We start from the raw sequence: 24,898 nt of genomic DNA, 5'->3' as shown, positions 1-24,898 counted from the left end.
TACTCGGGAGGCTGAGGCAGGAGAATCGCTTGAACTTGGGAGGTGGAGGTTGCAGTGAGCCAAGATTGCACCACTGCACTGCAGCCTGGCGACAGAGCTAGACTCCATCTCAAAAATAAATAAATAAATAATAAAATAAGATAAAATACCACGAAGCTGGCTGTGAGATTAATCTAGATAATGTGTAAGAAGTGCTTACTTTCATGGCGCCAGACAACACTGAATACTTGACATGGGAGGTGCCTCTGTTAGTAGTATGGTAGGGTAATATATTTGGAAGTATGAACTACTTTTCCCCAAATTAATTTATAGCCCATGATCCTTCCCCAGCCCTGTCAGCTTAGGCCAGCCCATCTTTTTGCCTCCTAAGGGTTATTCTAGCAGCCTGCAGATTTACCCAAAAAGCAACTCCCTGGCTTTTGTTGGTCAGTTGGTTACTTGGTTGTTTCTTTGCTTTGTTTTGTTTTTTGTTCTTTGTTTTTGTTTGAGATGGAGTTTTCCTCTGTCACCCAGGCTGGAGTGCAGCGGTGCAGTCTCATCTCACTGCAACGTCCCCCTCCCAGGTTCAAGTGATTCTCTTATCTCAGCCTCCCAAGTAGCTGGGATTACAGGTACCTGCCACCACGCCCGGCTAATTTTTGTATTTTTAGTAGAGATGAGATTTCACCATGTTGGCCAGGCTGGTCTCAAACTCCTGACCTCAAGTGATCTGCCCGCCTCGGCCTCCCAAAGTGCTGGGATTATAGGCGTGAGCCACTGTGACTGGCCTGGTTGGTTTTTAGAGATGAGGTCTCACTCTGTTGCCTAGGCTGGAGTGCAGTGGTGCAATCATAGTTCACCACAGCCTCCACCTCCTGGGCTCAAGCAATCCTCCCACCTCAGCCTCCTGAGTAGCTGGGACTACAGTTGTGTGCCACCATGCAGAGCTAATTTTTTTATTTTATTTTATTTTATTTTATTTATTTATTTTGTAGAGAGGAAGATCTTACTATTTTGTGCAGGCTGGTCTCGAGCTCCTGGCCTGAAGCAATCCTCTGGCCTCAGCCTCCCTGGCTTTCGAACTTCAAAATCTTCCTTGGAGATCCTGAATCTTAGTTTATGAGCATTAAAAGTCTAAGGGCTGGGCGCAGTGGCTCATGCCTATAATCCCAGCACTTTGGGAGGCCGAGGCTGGTGGATCACAAAGTCAGAAGATCGAGACCATCTTGGCCAACATGGGGAAACCCCGTTTCTACTAAAACTACAAAAATGAGCCGGGTGTGGTGGTGGGTGCCTGTAATCCCAGCTACTTGGGAGGCTGAGATAGGAGAATCACTTGAACCCAGGAGGCAGAGGTTTCAGTGAGCCGAGATTGCGCCACTGTACTCCAGCCTGGGTGACAGAGCAAGACACCGTCTCAAAAAAAAAAAAAAAAATGCCAGGCGTGGTGGCTCATACCTGTAATCCCAGCACTTTGGGAGGCCGAGGCGGGTGCATCACGAGGTCAGGAGATCGAGACCATCCTGGCTAACAAGGCGAAACCCCGTCTCTACTAAAAATACAAAAAATTAGCCGGGCGTGGTGGCGGGCGCCTGTAGTCCCAGCTACTCGGGAGGCTGAAGCAGGAGAATGGCGTGAACCCAGGAGGCAGAGCTTGCAGTGAGCTGAGACCGCACCACTGCACTCCAGCCTGGGTGACAGAGCAAGACACCGTCTCAAAAAAAAAAGAAAAAAAAGGTTAAGAAAATAAATTTCATGTAATGTATATTTTACTGCAATTTTAATAATTAATAAAGACTATTAAATAAAAAATGGCCAGGTGAGGTGGCTGACGCCTGTAATCCCAGCACTTTGGGAGGCTGAGGTGGGTGGATCACCTGAGGTCAGGAGTTCCAGACCAGCCTGGCCAACATGGTGAAACCCCGTCTCTTCTAAAAATACAAAAAATTAGCTGGGCATGGTGGCGCATGCCTGTAGTCCCAGCTACTCGGGAGACTAAGGCAGGAAAATCACTTGAACCCGGGAGGCGGAGGTTGCAGTAAGCCAAGATTGCACCACTGCACTCCAGCCCAGGCAACAGAGCAAGACTCTGTCTCAAAAAGAAAAACAAATGAGGCCAGGTGCAGTGGCTCACACCTGTAATCCCAGCACTTTGGGAGGCCAAGGTGAGAGGACTGCTTGAGTCCATGAGATCAAGACCAGCCTGACCAACATAGCAACACCCTCTCCCTACAAAAAATAAAATATTAGCCGGGTGTGGTGGTGCTTGCTTTTAGTCCCAGCTACTTGGGAGGCTGACGTGGGAGGATTGCTTGACACCAGGAGGTGGAGGCTGCAGTGAGCTATGATCGTGCCACTGTGCCCCCGGCTGGGCAACAGAGTAAGACTCTGTCCCTGAAAAAATAAAATAAAATAATTTAAAAAGAAAGAAAAACGAATGAGCGGTACATTTTTGTGATCTTGAATCTTTGAGTATAAAATTCTTTCCTGAGTATAAAAATCTTTGAGTACTAAAAAAAAAAAAAAAGAAATTCTCGCTTTTATTTATTTATTTATTTATTTATTTATTTATTTTTATTTTTTGAGACAGAGTTCTTGCTCTGTCACCCAGGCTGGAGTACAGCGTCATGATCTCGGCTGACAGTAACCTCCGCCTCCTGGGTTCAAGCGATTCTCCTGCCTCAGCCTCCCAAGCAGCTGGGATTACTGGCACCTGCCACCACACCCGGCTAGTTTTTGTATTTTTAGTAGAGACGGGGTTTCACCATGTTGGCCAGGCTGGTCTTGAACTCCTGACCTCAGGTGATCCACCTGCTTCAATCTCCCAAAGTGTTGGGATTACAAGCATGAGCTACTGCACCCAGCAAATTCCTGCTTTATTTTATTTTATTTATTTATTTGTTTTTGAGACGGAATCTCGCTCTGTTGCCCAGGCTGGAGTGCAGTGGTGCGATCTTGGCTCACTGCAACCTCCGCCTCCCAGGTTCAAGGGATTCTTCTGCCTCAGCCTCCTGAGTAGTTGGGATTATAGGCACCGGCTAGTTTTTGTATTTTTAGTAGAGACGGGGTTTTGCCATGTTGGCCAGGCTGGTCTTGAACTCCTGACCTCAGGTAATCCGCCCACCTCAGCCTCCCAAAGTGCTGGGATTACAGGCATGAGCCACCATGCCCAGCCCAAAAGAGGGAATTTCGTATCCCAGATTCAAGTTGTATTGTATTAATAAATGACAGAGAACAGCAATCAAGTTAGGAGACAGAAATTGGTGAGAGGGCTTTGTCTGTGGATTGGTGAGGGGCTTTGTCTGTGATTGGTGAGGGGGCTTTGTCTGTGGATTGTTGAGGGGGCTTTGTCTGTGGTTGGTAAGGGGGCTTTGTCTGTGGATTGGTGAGGGGGCTTTGTCTGTGGATTGTTGAGGGGGCTTTGTCTGTGGTTGGTAAGGGGGCTTTGTCTGTGGATTGGTGAGGGGGCTTTGTCAGTGTGGCACACTCTCTCCCCATCTCTCTCCTAGCAGGTCCTTCTGAACGACACCAGTCCTTCCATCCATCTTCATCCTTTTATTAAATGTAACCCCCTTGAGCCCCGTCTGCTTGAGGGGACCCAAGAGGAAATCGGGGTGTTATAAATTAACCATGTCAGGGCACATCCCGGGAGCACCACCAGCTGGACGCTGGCCTCCTCCAGTCCATCCCAAAGTCTCCACCCGCCGGGAGCTGTCACAGCCCCTGGCCCCGCTGCCTGCCCACGCCGGGCTCAGAGCCTGGAGTTTCTCGTCTCTCTGCCAAGGCACCAGGGCTCAGCAGTATTCAGAATAATCTTCCTCCACGTAGTTGGCAGGGAACCAGCCAACCTGGAAACAGATGAGGAGTTCATCAGAGCAACCTCTGCACATCCTCCTACTGCCCCTCCACACACCAGGCAGGCTCCCTCCCACCTCAGGGCCTTTGCACCTGCTCTTCCTTCTGTCTATCCCAGAAAACACATCACCCAACGTACACAAGGCTGACCACACACACACACACACCCATTACCTCCTAAAAGTCCCTCCCTAAATGGCACTTTATCAGCAAGGCCTTCCTAGCCATACTATTCAAAATTGCAAGCTCCACCCACCCCAACACTCCTTAGCCCCTTTTTCTTTTCTTTTTCTTTTTTTCTTTTTTTTTTTTTTTTCTTTTTTGAGACAGAGTCTCACTCTGCCCCCTAGGCTGGAGTGCAATGGCGCAATCTCAGCTTATTGCAACCTCCACCTCCCGGGTTCAAGTGGTTCTCCTGCCTCAGCCTCCCGAGTAGCTGGGATTACAGGCGCCTGCCACCACACCCAGCTAATTTTTTTGTATTTTTAGTAGAGACGGGGTTTCACCATGTTGGCCGGGCTGGTTTCAAACTCCTGACCTCCGGTGATCTGCCCATCTCGGCCTCCCAGAGTGCTGGGATTACAGGCATGAGCCACCGTGCCTGGACCCCTTGTCTTGCTTTATCTTTCTCTATAGCACATATCACCATCTGATTCATTATGTATCATTTGCTTATTTACAAGCTTTTTGTCTGTTCCCCTCCCTGCAACTGCAATGTGAGCTCTACAAGGCAGAATTTTTTTTTTTTTTTTTTGAGACACGGTCTTACTCTGTTGCCCAGGCTGGAGTGCAGTGGCGCGATCTCAGCTCACCACAGCCTCCGCCTCCTGGGTTCAAGCGATTCTCCTGCCTCAGCTTAACGAGTACTTGGGATTAGAGGCGCAGGCCACAATGCCCAGCTAATTTTTTTGTATCTTTAGTTAAGACAGGGTTTCGCCATGTTGGCCAGGCGGGTCTCAAACTCCTCTCCCCAAGTGATCCACCCACCTTGGCATCCCAAAGTGCTGGGATTACAGGCATAAGCCACCACGCCTGGCCAGCAGGGATTTTTGTCTGTATTATTTGTCACTGAATCCCAAGAGCCTAGAACAGTTCCTGGCACACAGTAGATACTTACTGAATATTTTTTGGCTGGATGGATAGATGAATGGATGGATTATTGGATTGATGGGTAGGTGGATAGATAGGTAGATAGAAAGATAGATAATGAATGGATAGATAGATAGATAGATAGATAGATAGATAGATAGATAGATGGATACTTGGGTTGGTGAATGGTGATTGGAAGGATGAGTGGATGGTGGCCGGATGGATGGATGGATGAATTAATGGACTGGTGAGTAGGTGTATGGATGGATAAATATAGAGATAGATTAACAGATGGGTGCAAGCATGGATAGATGGATGGATGCACAGATAGAAATGGATGAATAGATGTTGGCTGGATGGTGGATTAATGGATAGATTAATGTTTTAATGGGTGGGTAGGTGGATAGATGGATAGATACATGCGTGAATGGAAGGGTGGGTGGATGAATGGATAGATGCGTAGGTTGAGATGGATGGATGCATAGGCTGAGATGGATGGATGCACAGATGAATGGATGATTTGTGGATGGATGGATGGATGGATGAATCCTTTACATCCCAATCCTTCCTCAATGCTCCAAAAGCCTCTCTCAAAGCCTAATTGTCCTCCACTGCTCATTAAACTGACCCTCCAATGTATTAACAAAACTCCTCATCGATGCAATTATCCACATCATTTTTTGTGTATATTTTCCCCAGTAGAATGTAAACTCTAACCACTGTCCTTGTCTTCATTACACAAACATATTTCTGAGAAATCCATCATAAGGCAGAATTCTAGAGGCTGAGAAGTCATCAGTGGATGAAATAAAGAAGGTGCTCTGCCTTCATGGAACAAAAATGAGAACTTGGCAGAAACAAGTGGACTTGAAGACATTTGAAGTCTATTCCACTCCTTAGAGTCAGAATTCAAGCAGGCAAAGTGAGCACAGTGGTTTAGTCCCAGCTCTACCTCTTTGTATATTCAGTACTGATTAGGCACCTCTCACCCCAGGGCCTTTGCACACACTGGTCCTTCTGTCTGGAATGCTTTCCCCCAACACATATACAACCTTTTCATTTGGATGACTTTATTTATCCCTTATTAATCAGTTTGGCCTTTCAGAAGTCATCCTGATCCACTCCTAGGGTGGGTCAGGGGCTCCCTCAGTGCTCCCACGCTGCCCTGTGATTCTCCACCACAATCTCTTTTATTCTTTCTTCTTTATTTTAAAGACAGGGTCTTGTTCTGTCACCCAGGCTGCAGTGGCACAATCATAGCTCACTGCAGCATCCAACTCCTGGACTCAAGCAATCCTCCCACCTCAGCTTCCTGAGTACCTGGGACACACTACCACGCCCAACTAATGTTTTTGTTTTTATTTTTATTTATGTAGAGGTGGGATCTCACTATTTTAGCCAGGCTTGCCTTGAATTTATGGCCTCAAGAGATCCTCCCACCTCAGCCTCCCAAAGCACTGGGATTACAGGCATGAGCCACCGTGACCGGCACCCTTGTTAGTCTTGACCACTCAGTGTCACGACTGCTTGGTTATAGGTCTGTCCTCCACATTCGATTATAAGTTTCATGAGGGCAATCCTTGTACCGTGCTTGTTTCTGTCTCCTCGACACCCAGCACAATGTCTGCACACAGCAGGTGCTGAATACATGCAGGTAGGTTGCATAAATGCATAAATGACATCCCTGTGTCCCTTCCTTCCCTCCCACCAGGAGAGATCTCCATGGGAGCCGCACCTCACCTTCTCCAGTCCCCAATTCCAGTCTCGTCCACCACCAGCTCAACCCCCATGCCCTCCCCCTGTCACCCAGCCCTGCCTGCCTCACCCGGCCATAGATCTCCCCTCGCCACCAGCCTTGCTGTCCCTTCTTGTTAAGGATCTTGATGATGTCACCCTCCTTGAGCGACAGCTCTGATCGGTCTCGGGCGCAGAAGTCATAGCGGGCTTTGGCTGTGCCAAAATACTTTGTGCTTCCCACTGTGGAGAGAGAACAGAAGTGAGAAAAGGGTCTGGGGCAGATACCCACTCACTCTCTGGGGGCACAAGCTCTCAGGACAGTAACTCCAGGATAAAGGGCTCCTCAGTGCTCTTTTCTGCAGAGTAATAGATGCCCTGTACTGTAAGGGGACACAATTGTACTCCCAGCATCATCCTCCCGTCTGAATTTAGAAAATAACACTTTTTTTTTTAAAGATAGAGTCTCTCTCTGTCGCCCAGACTGGAGTGCGGTGGCACAATCTCAGCTCACTGCAACCTATGCCTCCTGGGTTCAAGCGATTCTCCGGCCTCAGCCTCCTGAATAACTGGGATTACAGGCCTGTGCCACCATGCCCGGCTGATTTTTATGTTTTTTTTTTTTTTAGTACATATGGAGTTTCACCATGTTGGCCAGGCTGGTCTTGAACTCCTAACCTCAAGTGATCCACCCGCCTTGGCCTCCCGAAGTGCTGGAGTTACAGGCATGAGCCACCGCACCCAGCCAGAAAATAAGACTGGTTTTGAATTTTTATTTTTATTTTTTTATTTTGAGGCTGAGGCATGAGAGTCCCTCGAACCCGAGAGGTGGGAGGCAAAGGTTGCAGCGAGCTAAGATTGCACCACCGCACTCCAGCTTAGGCAACACAGTGAGACTCTGTCTCAAAAAATAAATTAATTAATTAATTAAATTATATTATATTTAAAAAATATATATGAAGGGCTAGACAGGAGTGGAAAGGGGTTCCTGCTACTGCACAGATATGACCTCTGCAAGGCCATTGGAAGGGGTGTCAATGGCATCCCCAAAGTTTCCCTCCACAATGGGAAGGGGCTGGGGCTGTAAGCCCCCAGTCTGAGACCTCCTACCTGCTGGCCTGCTGATGGTTCTCTTCTCAGGTTCCTTGAAGGGGAACTGCAAGGTGGTGTCCAGAGACTTGAAGCAATCCTTTAGAGAGTTCTGCTGGTAAAACTCCACCAGCTCCTGGAAGGCGGACCACATGGCAGATGCTATCCCAGCGGGCCAGCCCATAAGGGGGCAGAGCTAGGAACAGCCATATGCAACTCCTCACATGAGGCAGGCCCTGCTTCTGGCCTCTTTGGAAAGTGACCCCTTGAATACTCCCCATGATGGGGAGTTCATCACCTCCCTGAGCAGCCAGGACTATTTATGGGGAAGGGACCACACTGCCTAAAACAGGTTCTTCCAATAGTGGACTAACTTACTTCGTGATAAATTTACCAGATAATTAGCTCACCAAATTCAAAACCTTCTATGGGGCCACATGCCTTAATTTACAATTAGCAATCATCATCAGGCCAGATGTAGTGGCTCATGCCTGGAATCTCAGCACCTTGGGAAGTCAAGGTGGGAAGATCACTTGAAGCCAAGAGTTCAAGACCAGCCTGGGCAACAAAGCAAGATTCCCATCTCTAAAAAAGATTTAAAAAATTAGCCAGGCATGACAGTGCATGCCTGTAGTCTCAGCTATTCAGGAGGCTGAGGAGGGAGGATTGCCTGAGCCCAGGGGTTTGAAGCCACAGTGAGCTATGATCACAACATTGCACTCTAGCCTGGGCCACAGAGCAAGACCCTGTCTCTTGTATTTTTTTTAAAGTAAACCTATATGAAAGGTTCATAGATACTCATTACCCTATTCCAATAACTTGTCTGAAATTTTTCAGAAGTTAAAAATTGGGGGAATATGTTTCAGAATAAAAAATATGGAGGAAAAAAAAGATTTGTTGAATAAATTAACCTTTGGGGGAGTCAAGGATCCATTTGAGAATCAAGTGAAATCTAAGACAAAAAATACAGATGCATGCAACATTCTGGATTTTCTTTCAGAGGACTCAGCTTCTCAAGGGCCCACAGACCATGGGTAAAAACCATATGCCTTAGATCGCTAGGCCTAAAATGTCTAAAATATGGTTGACAATTACAAGGCACCAAACAGAAGCAAGAACCCTCAAAAGGCATTTGAATTGTTGCTGAAATGATTATGCAGCAGATTAGGCAAAGACAAGCTATGGGCTCTGCCATTCAGTGAAGCTAGACGAGGAGTAAACCTCAGTTTTACCCATCTGTGAAATGGGAACTCAGAAAGAAGGTTGAGGGGATTAATTAGGTTTCTATCTATAACATATTTGAGGGCTGAATGCAGTAGCTCACACCTGTAATCCCAACGCTTTGGGAGGCCAAGACAGAAGGATTATTTGAGCCCAGGAGTTCAAGGCCAGCCTGAGCAACAAAGCAAGTCCCCATCTCTACAAAAAAAATTTTTTTTTTTTAATTAGCCAGGCATGATGGTGCATGCCTATAGTCCCAGCTGCTCGGGAGGCTGAGGCGAGAGATTATTTAAACCAGGAATTTGAGGCTGCAGTGTACTATGATTGCACCACTGCACTCCAGCCTGGGCAACAGAGCAAGACTCTCTTTCTCTCTCTCAATCTCTATCTATCTATCTATCTATCTATCTATCTATCTATCTATATAAAAATAAATAGATACACGTATATACATGTACCCTACATACATATGTATACATATGTACGTATATATACGTAAGTAAAATTTAAATACACATACATACATATGTATGTATATATGCATATATACACACATACATATATACATAATGCTCGAATATATGTATAAATAAAATTTAAAAATGAACATATCTTACACTTAAGTGCTCTGTCAATATTCAACTGCTGTTATTCATTATTATTCCCATTGTTCATCATTAAGAGCATAAGTTTAAGGTCACTTGCACTGTAGTGCCACTGGAGGGGGGTCACCCTGAATGTGGGAAAAGGGGGTCCCAAGGCGGAGGTGCAGGGAGGGTCCTCCTAGGTTCTGGAAAGCTGGGATTGAGCGGACATTGGCCCTTACCGTAAGCCCCCGGAAAGCCTTTTTCTCTGTGATCCGGTACAGTCCTTCTGCTGTCATGATTTTAATGTGCTTGACCTCGACGTTATATCTGGAACCAGATGGCCACCGGGCCCTGAGTCTGGGGACCAGGCCCATTCCCCACCAAGCCCCAGTCATGGAGGAAGCAACCTTGACCCCTTCAGGGAGGAGTAACTACTGGAAACCAAAGACAAGCTGTCCCAACAGAGCCCATTCCCTGGGGCCTTTGCTACTCTAAAGCCTTAATGTCTTCCTCTCGTAGAAGAGGAATCATCTTCCCTGACTCACAGGTTTGTTGAGAAGTCACTAAGATCTTGTAAAGAAGGCAGTGTTCTAGAATGGATACGAAGAGACCTCCCCTTCCACCAATATAGACGACCATAGGATATAAAGGAAGAGCCTGGAGGAAAGACCCATTTCTGTCAACATGGTGGACATAGACTAAAAGGGGCCTTGGAGAAGACCTCCACTCCTGCTCATCTGGCAAACTAGATCACAAAAAAACAAACAAACAAACAAAAAAACAAAACAAAGAAACAAAACAAACTCTTCCTATTTAAAAAAACACTAGAAATGTTGAGAAAAAAATTGCTGAGCTCTCAAAAAAAAAAAGTAAGGGAAATTCACAGGAGCCAAAAATAACAATGAAATTACAAACTCAGCAGCATGTGAGAGAAGGGAATTCCTCTACACTGTGGGCTGGACTGTAAATTGGTTCAGCCACTGCGGAAAGCAGTTTGGAGGTTTCTCGAAGAACTAAAAACAGAACCACCATTTGATGCAGCTACCCTATGACTGGGTATCTACCCAAAGGAAAAAGTAATTGTGCTACCAAAAAGACACACACCCTTGTATGTTCATCACAGCAGCATTCACAATAGCAAAGACATGGATCGACCCAGGTGCCCATCAACAGTGGACTGGATAAGAAAATGTGGTACATATACACACACTATGGACTACTATACAGCCATAAAGAAGAATGAGATCATGTGCATTGCAGCAGCGTGGATGCACTGGGTGTTATTATCCTAAATGAATTAATACAGAAACAGTAAGCCAAACACCACATGTTCTCACTTATAAGCAGGGGTTAAACATTGGGTACACATGGACATAAAGATGGGAACAATATTGGCCAGGCACAGTGGCTCACGCCTGTAATCCCAGCACTTTGAGAGGCCGAGGCAGGTGGATCACCTGAGGTCAGGAGTTCGAGACCAGCCTGGCCAACATGGTGAAACTTTCCCCCAACCCCCCACCCCACTGTCTCTACTAAAAATACAAAAAAATTAGCCAGGCATGGTGACGTGCACCTGTAAATCCCAGCTACTCAAGAGGCTGAGGCAGAAGACTCACTTGAACCTGGGAGGTGGAGTTTGCAGTGAGCTGAGATCATGCCATTGCACTCCAGCCTGGGCGGCAAAGTGAGACTCCATCTCAAAAAAAAAAAAAAAAAAAAAAAAGGCTGGAAACAATAGACTCGGGGGAGCACTAGAGGGAGGAGGGTGGGATGAAAGAGCTGAAAAACTACCTACTGAGTATATGCTCACTCCCTGGGTGTTGGGATCATTCATGGCCCCAACCCTCAGCATTGTGCAATATACCTTTGTAACAAACCTGCACATGTGCCCTCTGATTCTAAAATAAGTTGAAAAAAATATATATAGGTGGGATGTAGTGGCTCACACCTGCACTTTGGGAGGCTGAGGTGGGAGGATGTTTGAAGGTAAGGAGTATGAGACCAGCCTGGGCAACACGGAGAGACCCTCGTCTCTACAAAAAATATAAACATTAGCTGGGTGTGGTGGTGCACACCTATAGTCCCAGCCACTGGGGAGGCTGAGCTAGGAGGGTCCCCTGAATCTGGGAGGCAGAGGTTGCAGTGAGCTAAGATCTCACCACTGCACTCCAGCCTGGGCAACAGAGACAGACTGTCACCAAAATAACAATAATAATAATAAAATTAAATTAAAAAAATTAGAAATTCCTGGAAGTTAAAAAAAAGAAAAAACATATATATGAAAATTGGTTAAAAATAAAAGCCTTCAGGCCAGGCACGATGGCTCACGCCTGTAATCCCAACACTTTGGGAGGCCGAGGCGGGTGGATTACTTGAGGTCAGGAGTTCAAGACCAGGCTGGCCAACATGGAGAAACCCCGTATCTACTAAAAATACAAAAATTAGCTGGGCATGGTGACAGGCGCCTGTAATCCCAGCTACTCGGGAGTCTGAGGCAGGAGAATCGCTTGAACCTGGGAGGTTGCAGTGAGCTGAGATCTCACCACTGCACTCCAGCCTGGGCGACAAAGGGACTCTCTGCCAGAAAAAAAAAAAGAAAAGAAAAGAAAAAAAGGGGGGGGGGGAAGAAAGGTCAGGGCGACAGAGGGAGACTCTGACTCAAATTAATTAATTAATTTTAAGAGCCTTTTTGAGCCTCTATAGGAATCATATCTCTTTCTTGTGGTTGTCAATTAAAAGAAATAAGGAAGGTGAAAGGCACGCGGGAAACAGCAGGGGCTCAGTAAAAGGTGCATGCTATTACTGTACACTTCTATAAAGTAAAACCTGGATACCCTTTTTCCCAGGCCCGCAGGGCCCAGGCCCCAAAAGGGTATGAGTCAGGGAGAAAGGAGTTACTTAATGCTGATGGCAAATTCTGCTGCATCCTTCACCCTCTGCCGCACCAAGAAAGTCCCGTCCGAGCGGTTGGCCAGGATGCTCTCTGCCCCTGCCCGCTCCATGGGGCCTGCGTACCTGCAAAGAGACACCAAGGACAGAGGTGGCACGGCCCCCGTGCCTGGGTCCCCATATTGCCATATGGAGGCTGCCTTTCCCCCTGAACCCCTTTGATTTTTTAAGTTGGTGACAGCCTGGATCTAACAGCCCTTCAGCACCAAGGTAGGTGCCGTGGAGGCAGGGGCCAGAGCCCAGACATGGGGAGCGGGCTTCCACTTCTACAGGTCACCACTAAGGTTTGACACATGGATTCGGGGGGATGGCTCAGCCCTTTGGGTCTGGCTGGGTGTCTGGAATTTGGCGATGGCTTCGCCAGGCATTTCCTGAAGGCTCACTGTGTGCCCATCTCTGTGGTCACCCGGACAGAAGTAGGGGAAGGAGAATGAGTCACGAGCCTCAGGTGCAAAATGTAAGTGAGAGCCAAAAAACCTAGTCATCAAGGTAAATGACAATAAGTAAAACAAACAGTATTCTAATACAATATTCTTAGAAATCAAAATGAATAAAGTCAGCCATCAAAAGGGAAGCAGCACTGACATGGGCTACAATGGAGATGAGCCTTAAAACATCACACTCAGTGAGAGAAGCCAGGCACAAACGGCCACACACTGTGATTTCCATTCATAGGAAATGCCCAGAACACGCCAATCCACAGAGACAGGAAGGAGACCCTTGGTTCCCGGGGGCTGCGGGAGGCAGGAGCAACTGCCCGGGATGGGGTTTCTCTTGGGGGTGCTGAGAATGTTTTGGAGCTAAACGGCAGTGATGGCGGCACAGTATTGCAAATATACTAAATGGCACTGGCTGGGCGCTGTGGATCACGCCTGTAATCCCAGCACTTTGGGAGGCCGAGGTGGGCGAATCACAAGGGCAGGAGTTCGAGACCACCCTGGGCAACATGGTGAAACCTCGTCTCTACTAACAATGCAAAAATTAGGTGGGCTTGATGGCGGGTGCCTGTAATCCCAGCTATTCAGGAGGCTGAGGCAGGAGAATCGCTTGAACTCGGTAGGCGGAGGTTGCAGTGAGCTGAGATCACACCACTGCACTCCAGCCCAGGCAACAGTGCGAAACTCTGTCTCCAAAAAAAAAAAACAAAAAGCCACTGAATATAAATATAACATGAATATATTTATAATGTGAGTGTAAATATTCAATATAAATAATAGTTATATAATAATATATAATCATTATATAATAATATATAACTATCTATTGTAGATAGCTATATGTTAATATAGATAGTTATATATAACCCTATAATATATAATATGAATATAATATAAATATACATGTAATATTTATATTACATGGAATACACCATATATAGTCTATGTAAATGTAAAATATATGGTATAACATACAATATATTATAAATGTAAATGGGCAACATAAATAATACATACTAATTATATGTAATACATAATTATATATAATATATAATTTTTTTTGAGACAGTGCCTCGCTCTGTCTTGGCTCACTGCAACCTCTGCCTCCTGGGTTCAAGCAATTCTCCTGCCTCAGCCTCTCGAGTAGCTGGGATTACAGGTGCACACCACCACGCCCAGCTAATTTTTTGTACTTTTAACAGAGGCGGGGTTTCACCATGTAGGCCAAACTGGTCTCGAACTCCTGACCTCAAGTGATCCACCCGCCTCAGCCTCTCAAAGTGCTGGGATTACAGGCATAAGCCACCGTGCCCAGCCCATAATACATAATTTTATATAAGCGTAAATATCTCATGTTAATGTAATGTATATTATAGTATATAATGTACAACATGATATAAATGTAACATACAATAAAGAATATTATGTGTAATACATAATTATACATGATATATAATTTTATATAAGTGTAAATACATCATGTTAATGTAAATGTATGTTAAAATACATAATGTACAATATGACATAAATGTAACATATATAAATAATAAATATTAATTATACATAATATATAATTTTGTCACCTAACATAATGTAAATGTAAATATGTAATATATAAAGCTACAGTATAGTATATTATATAACGCATATGATATATAAACATAAATGTGCAATATAAATAATAAATGTTAATTCTCTAGAATATGTAGCATAATATAAATGCAAATCTGTAATATAAATACACTATGATATAGGTTATAATATGTGATAAGATGATATAAATGTAAATATACAATTTAAAGAATAAATATTAGTTATATATTATACATAATTGTAGATAAATATAATATAATGTAAAGTAAATAGGTAACCTATAAATCTTATTATAATATATTGTGTACTGTATAATATAATATAAACATAAATGTGCAACATAAATAAAAAACATTAATTTGTGAAAATACATAGCATAATATAAATATATTTTATGATATGTGGTATAATATATAATAGGTTGTAAACATAAATACACAATATAAATAATAAGTATTAATTATAAATCATATGTAATTGCATATAATATCTAACATCATGTAAATGTTAATATGTAATATAAATGTAAATATGAATAGAAATAGAAATGCCAGTAACAATTACAAGGTTAATTTTATGTTGTATGAATTTCACCTCATTTTTTTTTATTTATTTATTTTTTGAGACCGAGTCTCGCTCTGTTGCCCAGGCTGGAGTGCAATGGCAAAATCTCGGCTCACTGCAACCTCCACCTGCCAGGTTCAAGCGATTCCCCTGCCTCAGCCTCCTGAGTAGCTGGGACTACAGGCGTGTGCCACCACGCCCAGCTAATTTTTTTTGTATTTTTAGTAGAGACAGGGTTTCACCATGTTGCCCAGGCTGGTCTTGAACTCCTGACCTCAAGTGATCGACCCGCCTCGGCCTCCCAAAGCGCTGAGATTACAGGCGTGAGCCACTGCGCCCAGCCGAATTTCACCTCAATTTTAAAAAACGAATGCAAATCTGGTTCGAGTTGGTGTTTAACATTTTCTTTTTAATGAATGCAAAGAAACCATGATGAACAAACATCAAAATTTTGAGTAAAGACAGAATCTGACTGCCCGACTCACCTCACCCACCTCCTCTTAGTCCCGGCTCTATTGGATCCTGTCTTTAGTTAGGATTTTGATATTTGTTCATCTCAAAATTTTTTTGGCTTGTTTTTGATTTTTTTAATGTTGTATTAAAACATGATGGACCTTAATGACTGAGATTTTCAGCGTCCCCTTAAATCTGGCACCCATGAGAGAGCCTCCCTGGTCTCACCCTGGTCCCCACCCCATTGACCACATCTCGGCGCAGAAGGGCGGAAGGAGTGCTAATGCAGGAGAACACGATTCAAATCCTGACCCTGCCACTTGCGTGTTCTAAGACCTTGGCAACTGGTTTTGCCTCTCTGGGCCTCAATTTCCTCTTCTGAAAAGAGGGAGATGCCACAGATGCACATTTTTTATAAATGGCAATAGTGCACCTGCTACTATGTGGTACACACTTAGAAGATGGGAGCGTCGGCTGGGCGCAGTGGCTCACACCTGTAATCCCAGCACTTTGGGAGGCTGAGGCGAGTGGATCACCTGAGGTCAGGAGTTCGAGACCAGCCTGGCCAACATGGTGAAACTCTGTCTTTACTAAAAATATAAAAAATTAGCCAGGTGTGGTGGCATGTGCCTGTAATCCCAGCTCAGGAGGCTGAGGCAGGAGAATCGCTTGAACCTGGGAGGTGGAGGTTGCAGTGAGCCGAGATCACGCCATTGCGCTCCAGCCTGGGCAACAAGAAGATGGGAGCATCATCATGCTGTGTTTTATTACTAGCCAGAGATGATAAACTGAGGCACTGAGGCTTTGGGTTCAAATCCCATCTCCATCACTTCCTCACCATGTGACATTAAGTAATTCACTTACCCTCTCTCAGCCTCATTTGCAAAAAAAAAAAAAAAAAAAGAAGATGAAAAGAAGAAAGTAGGGGGGCAGAGAGTAAGAATCAAATCTATTTTCCGAAGGGCTTTTGTGAAGAGTAAAGGAGCTCGTTAAAGAGCTGATGCGCCAGCAATTGTTCAATGCACCATTCTTTTATGTGCCATTATGAAAGAACACTTCCTGCCTATAAAATTCAGCAGAAGATGGACACTGTGGATCGCAAGAGCTATTTCAATGTCAGAGATGTTCAAATGTGAAGAAAAAAAAACAACAACCATGCATCTTAGAACAGATTAAATGCAGTAATAACAACAGCTAATGCTGTATAAAGTCCTCATTATGTGTCAGGACCAGGACTAAGCACTTGACAGACTCATTTACGCCTCCTAAAAACACTATGAAGTAGACACTGTCATTAAGCTATTTTCCAGAGAGGAATGCTGAAACAGAGGGAGGTTAAGTAACCGGCCCAAGGTCACATAGCTAGGTAAGGTTGGGGTCAGAATTTGAATCCAGGTCAGCGGGCTCCAAAAGCCACACTGTAAACCTCCACCCCTATATGCTTGACATGCTATAGGTGCAAAACAAACAAACAAAACAAAAAATCCTACAAAAACTGGAACTGTCATTACCATCACCACCACCATCATTATCATCATCATCATCATCATCATCATCATCATTGTCATCATCATTGTAACCATTTTCCTTCCAACAAGACCATCATCTCCCAAGGTGAGGGACCCTCCTTTGTCTGTCCCATCCCCAGCAGTCCCCAGCCCAGAGCTAGATTCAGAAGTCGGTGCTCAGGGATCACAGAACACATAACTAATTGGCTCAGAGGTTCCTCCCATACCCAGCCTGGAACCCCAACCCAGAAACCTCTCGTTGAAACAAAAATAAATGCTTCTACTCACCAGAGATGAACAGACAGGTCCTGAGGAGGGCCCTAAGAATACAGAGAGACACCCCGACTTAGTGTAAAGACCCCAACGTGACAGCAGAGGGCAGGGCACTTCATTCATTCATTCACTCATTCCACTTGCATTTAGTGAGTGCCTATTATGTGCCAGGCACGGTGGTACTCATTGGGGATAAAGTCCCAGAATCTCGGGGGAGAGACTGTCCCAGTATCATATAAAACAGGGATTGTCTTCCCAGCAGTTTATCATAACCCTCAAGTCAGGAATGGTTTTTATATTTTTAGATGGTTGGCAAAAATCAAAAGAATTTTTTTTTTTTTTAGGGACAGAGTCTCACTATGTTGCCCAGGCTGGAGTGCAGCAGTATGATCATAGCTCACCGCAGCCTCAATATCCCAGGTTCAAGCGATCCTCCCACCTCAGCCTCTGCAGACATGCACCACCACACCCGCTAATTTTTCATTTTTTAAAATTTTGTCGAGATGAGGGGGAGGGTCTCCCTTTATTTCCCAGGCTGGTCTCAAACTCCTGACCTCAAGCAATCCTCCTGCCTTGGCCTCCCAAAGGTCTGGGATTACAAGCATGAGCCACCACGCCTAGCCAAAAGAATATTTTTGGGATGGTGAAGATGATATGAAATTCACCGTCAGTGCTCATGAATTATGCTTTATAGGAACACGGCCATGTCTATACATCATTTACAGATTATCTGTGGCTACTTTTGCACTACAGGGGCAGAGCTGAAGAGTTGCAAAACCATATGGGACCCTGGAGGGTGAGCAGATTTACACTTCTCTTCGGCTCTTTACAGAAAAAGTTTACCAACCCTTATCTAAATATGGGCGAAAGTGCTCACTTGCTTTTTTATTTTATGTATTTATTTGTTATTTATTTATTTGTTTTTTTTGAGACAGTTTTGCTGTTATTGCCCAGGCTGGAGTGCAATGGCGCGATCTTGGCTCACAGCAACCTCCGCCTCCCAGGTTCCAGCGATTCTCCTGCCTCAGCTGGGATTACAGGTAGCTGGGATTACAGGTGTGTGTCACCATGCCCGGCTAATTTTGTATTTTTAGTAGAGATGGGGTTTCTTCCATGTTGGTCGGGCTGGTCTCAAACTCCCGAGCTCAAGTGATCCACCCGCCTCGGCCTCCCAAAGTGTTGGGATTACAGGCGTGAACCACCGCGCCCGGCCGAAAGTGCTCACTTTCACTACCTTAAAACAATTAGGACAGCTACTATAAGGCAAAAACAAATCAACAAAACAGAAAGTAGCAAATGTTGGCAAGGATGTGGAGAAATCGGAACCCTTGTGCACTGTTGGTGGGAATGGAAAATGGTGCACTACGAAAAACAGTATGTGCCGGACACGGTGGCTCATGCCTGTAATCCCAGCACTTTGGGAGGCCGAGGCAGGCGGATCACGAGGTCAGGAGTTCAAGACCAGTCTGACCAACATGGCAAAACCCCGTCTCTACTAAAAATACAAAAAATTAGCCGGGCGTGGTGACACATGCCTGTAATCCCAGCTACTTGGAAGGCTGAGGCAGGAGAATTGCTTGAACCTGGGAAGCGGAGGTTGCAGTGAGCCAAGATCGTTCCATTGCACTCCAGCCTGGGGACAGAGCAAAACTCCCTATCAAAAAAAAAAAAAAGAAAAGAAAAGAAAAGAAAAATAGTATGGTGGTTCCTCAAAACATTAAAAACTAGAACTACACTACCATATGACCCAGCCGTCCTGTTTCTGAGTATATACCCAAAGGAATTGAAAGCATGGATTTGAAATGATATTTGCATACCCATGTTTGTAGCAGCTTTATTCACAATACGCAAAAGTTGAAGCAACCAATTGTTCATTGACAGGAAAACGGATAAACAAAACATGGTATATGCATACCATGGAATATTAGCCTTAAGAATTAAGAAAATTGCCCAGCACGGTGGCTCATGCCTGTAATCCTAGCACTTTGGGAAGCCAAGGAGGGTGGGTCTCTTGAGCCCAGGAGTTCGAGACCAGCCTGGGCAACATGATGAAACCCTGTCCCTACAGAAGAATACAAAAATTAGGCCGGGCATGGTGGCTCACACTTGTACTCCCAGCACTTTGGGAGGCCAACGCGGGCAAATCACCTCAGGTCAGGAGTTCGAGACCAGCCTGGCCAACATGGTGAAACCCTGTCTCTACTAAAAATACAAAAATTAGCTTGGTGTGGTGGTGCATGCCTGTAATCCCAGCTACTCGAGAGGCTGAAGCGGGAGAATCACTTGAACCCGGGAGGCTGAGGTTGCAGTGGGCCGAGATTGCACCATTCCACTCCAGCCTGGGCAACAAGAGAGAAACTCCATCTCAAAAATTTTTTTAAAAGTAGAAAAATTAGCCAGGCATGGTGGCACATGCCTGTATTCCCAGCTACTCAGGAAGCTGAAGTGGGAGGATCACTTAAGCTTAGGGGGTCGAGGCTGCAGTGAGTTATAATTACACGACCACTGCACTCCAGCCTGGGTAACAGGACCACACTCTATCTCAAAAAAATAAAAATAAAAAAAGGCCGGGTGCAGTGGCTCACGCCTGTAATCCCAGCACTTTGGGAAGCCGAGGTGGGAGGAACACAAGGTCAGGAGATCGAGACCATTCTGGCTAACACGGTGAAACCCCGTCTCTACTAAAAATACAAAAAATTAGCCAGGCATGGTGGCGGGTGCCTGTAGTCCCAGCTACTAGGGAGGCTGACGCAGGAGAATGGTGTGAACCCGGGAAGTGGAGCTTGCAGTGAGCCGAGATTGCGCCACTGCTCTCCAGCTTGGGTGACAGAGCGAGACTCCATTTCACCAAAAAAAAAAAGAAAAGAAAATTCTGACACATTCCACAACATGGATGAGCCTTGAATACATTATGCCAAGTGAAACAAGCTAGACACAAAGGACAAATACTGTATGATTTCACTTAGGTGAGGTACTTAGGACAGAAAAATCCATAGAGCTCAAGAGTAGAATGTGAATGTCAGGGGCTGGGAGAGGGGAATAGGTGGTTGCTGTTTAATGGGTTCAGAGTGCTGCAAGATGAAAAGTGCTCTGGAGATGATGGTGGTGATGGTGGAAAAACACTGTGAATGTACTTAATGCCACTCAACTGTACCTTAGAAAATGGTTATGTTGGCCGGGCGTGGCAGCTCAGGCCTGTAATCCCAGCACTTTGAGAGGCTGAGGCAGGGGAATCACTTGGGCCCAGAAGTTCAAAACCAGCCTGGGCAACATGGCAAAACCCCATCGCTACGAAAAATACAAAAAATTAGCCAGGCATGGTGGTATGCACCTGTAGTCCCAGCTACTTGGGAGGCGGAAGTGTGAGGACCACCTGAGCCTGGGAGGCGAGGCTGCGGTGGGCCAAGATTGCACCATTGCACTCCAGCCTGGGCAACAGAGTGAGATCCTGTCTCCAAAAAAAAGGTTACATTGTTAACTTTTATGTTCTATATATTTTGCCATAATCAAAAATAATACTAATAAAATGAATGAGGAATCACCGCCTCTACCTAGTTCTAAAACATTTTTATCACTCCAAAAGAAAATGCCATACCCAGCCGGGCGTGGTGGCTCACGCCTGTAATCCCAGCACTTTGGGAGGCCGAGGCAGGCAGATCATTTGAGGTCAGGAGTTTGAGATCAGCCTGACCAACATGGTAAAATCCCATCTCTACTAAAAATACAAAAAATTAGCCAGGTGTGGTGGTGCATGCCTGTAATCTCAGCTACTCAGTATTCTGAATTTTTCATTGTAATGGTGAGTTTTATGTTGTGCAAATTTCACCTCAATTTTTTAAAAGAAAAAAGACAAGGATGTTCTATGAGAGGATTGCTTGAGCCCAGGAGTTCAAGACCAGCCTGGACAACATAGTGAGACCCTATCTCTAAAAAAAAAAAAATCACACACAAAAAAACAGATGCAGCTGGGTGCAGTGGCTCACACCTGTAATCCCAACACTTTGGGAGGCTGAAGCTGGCGGATCACAAGGTCAGGAGTTCGAGACCAGCCTGACCAACATGATGAAACTCCATCTCTACTAAAAATACAAAACTTAGCCAGATGTGGTGGCAGGCGCCTGTAATCCTAGCTACTCAGGAGGCTAAGGCAGGAGAATCGCTTGAAACCGGAAGGCGGAGGTTGCAATGAGCCGAGATCACCCCACTGCACTCCAGCCTGGGAAACAAGAGTGAAACTCCATCTTAAATAAATAAATAAATAAATAAAGCTGAGCATAATGGCTTGCATCTGTGGTCCCAGCTACTCAGGAGGGTGAGGTGGGAGGATTGCTTGAGCCCAGGAGGTCAAGGCTGCAGTGAGTTAAAATCACACCATTGCACTCCAGCCTAGGTGACAGAATGAGACCCTCTCTCTAAAACAAAAAATTAAGAGATAGATAGATAGAATAGATGGATGATGGATAAACAGGTAATAGATAGATGGAAAGATGATAGATGATAAACAGACAGGTGATGGATAAATGATAAATGAATAGATGAGAGAGAAATGATAATAAATAGGTAATAGACAGATGATAGATGGTTAGATCGGTAGGTGAAAAATAGGCAGAGAGATGATCGGTGAATAGATAGATGATAGATAATACATAGACAGATGATACATAGATAAATGATAGGTGGATGAATAGATCATGAATGTATTGATAAGTAGATAGATGATAGATGGATGGATGGATGGATGGATGGATGGATGGATAGAAGAACTGATTGATGAATGGATGGATTGATGGGTAGGTACATGGATAGATAGACATATAGATAGATAGATAGATAGATAGATAGATAGATAGATAATATGTAGATGACGAATAGACGGATAGATGATAGGTAAATAGATAAAAGATTGATGATGATGATGATATAGATAGCTAGATAGCTAGATAGATAATAGATGGGTAGATAGGTGATACGCAAATAGATGATAGGTAAATAGATAGATGATATATAGATAAATGATAGATGGATGCATAGATAGATAGATAGACAGACAGACAGACAGATGAGGGCAGAAAGGACAGCTCTTCCTTGCAGCAGAACACCAGCTAATAAATTTGGAAAGAATGATGGGGTTGGAAACTCCTATTGTAACTTGACAGTGGAGAAACCATAGGAACAAAAAAATTTTTGATAAAATTTTTGGGGAAATTGACAACATTTAAATACAGACTATGAATTAAATAATAGTATAATGTCAATGTTGAATTTTGTGTCTTTTAAAATCTTGCTCTGGTTATGTATGAGAAGGCTCTTGCTCTTAAGAAGTATTTAGGAGTAAAGGGGAACGTCATCTGCAAACTCACTTTTAACTCTTCCAGGAAAAATAAATACTATGTGTGGGTAGAGAGAGGAAATGACAGAGCAAATGGAACAAAACATTAACAGAACTGATGAAACTGGGTAAAGGCTACACAGGAGCTCTTTGCATTATTCTCATAGCTTTGCTAGAAGTCTGAAATAATATAAAGTTAAAACCAGCACTGGAGAGAATTTCCCTCTGCAGGCTGTGAAGTGGACAGTGGGGTCATTTGCTGTGAATGAGGTAGGGGGCGTCTGAAGTTGGGGAGAGAGGGAGAGATCTGAAGTCATCATGAAGAGCAAGGGGTCCATCAAGCAGAGAACACTGGAAGAACAGCAGAGGCTGGAGTGGACAGGTGTGTCCACCAGGAGCAGGGCAAGGACACAGGCAATGGAGGCCACAGTGCTCCCACAGAACTCAATTTGGTGTCTCAGAAGGAAGCAAGGGGCAGGCCCACCTTCTAGGTCCCTGCTCCTTCCTCCCTACCATACCCATGTAGGAAGGAAAGGACCTTTACACAAAAATGATCAAGGAGAAAAAGATCAATCATTGTTTCCAGTGTGGCCCCTCTCTGGGCTCAGTTGGTGGGGTGGGTGAAGCCTTGAGTTAGAGAAAGACCTGCCATGATGGGCAGCCCCCTCCCCAACTCCAGGGGTGTCTTTCCAAGTCTGTCCATCCTCCCAGGACCCGCCCTGGACCCCTTGCCCTTGTTCCATTCAGACTTGAGGCACTCACATGGACATAGGGCTTCACCCTGTTACAAGGAAACCAGCCAATTTCATTAGTAGATGTATTTCTGCCCTAAACACCCAGGAGACAAAAACAGGAACAGAGAGGTTATAGGATCCATAACCCCACCTGCCATCTAAACCCATAACCCCACCTGCCATCTAAACCCATAACCCTACACGTGTATCCTGCCCCATCACTCGTGTGCATGTGTGTGTGTGTGTGTGTGTGTGTGTCCATCTCTCTGCTCAATGGTCACTCTGCTTGTCCATCTATCTCAGGATGGCCTGGAGAGCCCAGAGAGGTGATAATGAGTATTAACTTCCTGGGAAGATGGCCCGCTCAGAAAAGCCATGCCCGGAAATCTCAGTCTACCTACCCCACTCCCCAGGCATCACCTCCAGAGCATGGTGGAACTATGACCCAACTCCCTGAGACCACATGAATCCATAACCCTACACTTGGGTCCCACCCCATCACTCCTGTGGCCCCAGCCTGTACCTCCCACCAGTTCTGTTCAGCCTCAGCCTTCGTGAGCTCCACAATGTCTCCAGGGTTGAGCCGTAGAAAGGGTCCAATGGCTCCAGGGGGTGGAGGAAGCCCGTAGTATTCCTGAAACACCTCCATCTTGGGCAGACCTGGAGGACAGGGTACAGGAGTACAGGGTGGTTGGCAGTCAACTTTCAACCCTGAATCTTGCCACCCACGAGAATGGCTAAAATTTTTCTTTTTAGACTGGCAATACTAAGTGTTGACAAGGACGTGGAGCAACTGGAATTCTCACTCATTGCTGGTGGGGATACTCTTTGGAAAACTATTTGGCAATATCTACTGAAGCTAAACATTGTATCTACTCTGTAACCCAGCAACCCAAGAGAAATGAAAACATGTGTCCTGGCTGGGCAAGGTGGCTCATGTCTGTAATCCCAGCACTTTGGGAGGCCGAGGCGGGAAGATCACCTGAGGTCAGGAGTTCGAGACCAGACTGGCCAATGTGGTGAAACCCCATCTCTACTAAAACTACAGAAATTAGCCGGGTGTGGTGGCAGGCACCTGCAATCCCAGCTACTTGGGAGGCTGAGGCAGGAGAATCACTTGAACTCCCAGGAGGCAGAGGTTTCAGTGAGCTGAGATCATGCCACTGCACTCCAGCCTGGGCGATGGAGTGAGACTCTGTCTCAAAACAAAACTAAACAAAAAAACAAATAACAAAAAAAAAAGTCCTTCAAAAGTTGCAGCTTTATTCACAATATCCAAAAACTGGCAACCAACCAAATGTCCTCAATAGGTTGATCAATCAATAAACAAATTGTGATATCATCACATAATGGAATACTATACAACAATGAAAAGGAACAAGCTATTGCTACAGGCAATCACATCAATGCATCTCACCATCATTACGTCAGATAAAAGAAACCAGATGAAATAAGCATGTACTGTATGATTTTATTTATAGAAAACTCAAGAGCAGGCAAAATT

The 24,898-nt window shown here is 45.0% G+C and overlaps 1 protein-coding gene across 1 annotated transcript in view; it reads right to left on the bottom strand.

Annotated features, from left to right (window-relative positions):
- Window positions 1-458: 458 nt before the first annotated feature.
- The window catches only part of VAV1 (vav guanine nucleotide exchange factor 1), an 86,142-nt gene continuing 61,702 nt past the window's right edge, over window positions 459-24,898 (bottom strand). Inside the window, exons 20-27 of the mRNA XM_034944953.4 lie at window positions 23,918-24,054; window positions 23,423-23,488; window positions 17,347-17,378; window positions 12,453-12,569; window positions 9,794-9,881; window positions 7,768-7,882; window positions 6,749-6,900; window positions 459-3,827 (exon numbers count right to left, since the gene is read on the bottom strand). Of these exons, the coding sequence (XP_034800844.1) occupies window positions 3,774-3,827; window positions 6,749-6,900; window positions 7,768-7,882; window positions 9,794-9,881; window positions 12,453-12,569; window positions 17,347-17,378; window positions 23,423-23,488; window positions 23,918-24,054 (761 nt within the window). The 3' untranslated portion in view covers window positions 459-3,773. The remainder of the gene's footprint in view (window positions 3,828-6,748; window positions 6,901-7,767; window positions 7,883-9,793; window positions 9,882-12,452; window positions 12,570-17,346; window positions 17,379-23,422; window positions 23,489-23,917; window positions 24,055-24,898) is intronic.

This window comes from Pan paniscus, chromosome 20 (assembly GCF_029289425.2).
Source record: "Pan paniscus chromosome 20, NHGRI_mPanPan1-v2.0_pri, whole genome shotgun sequence".
Lineage (NCBI taxonomy): Eukaryota > Metazoa > Chordata > Mammalia > Primates > Hominidae > Pan > Pan paniscus.
The sequence above is the reverse complement of the archived record's forward strand: the minus strand, read 5'-3'. Positions and strand labels throughout refer to the sequence as shown.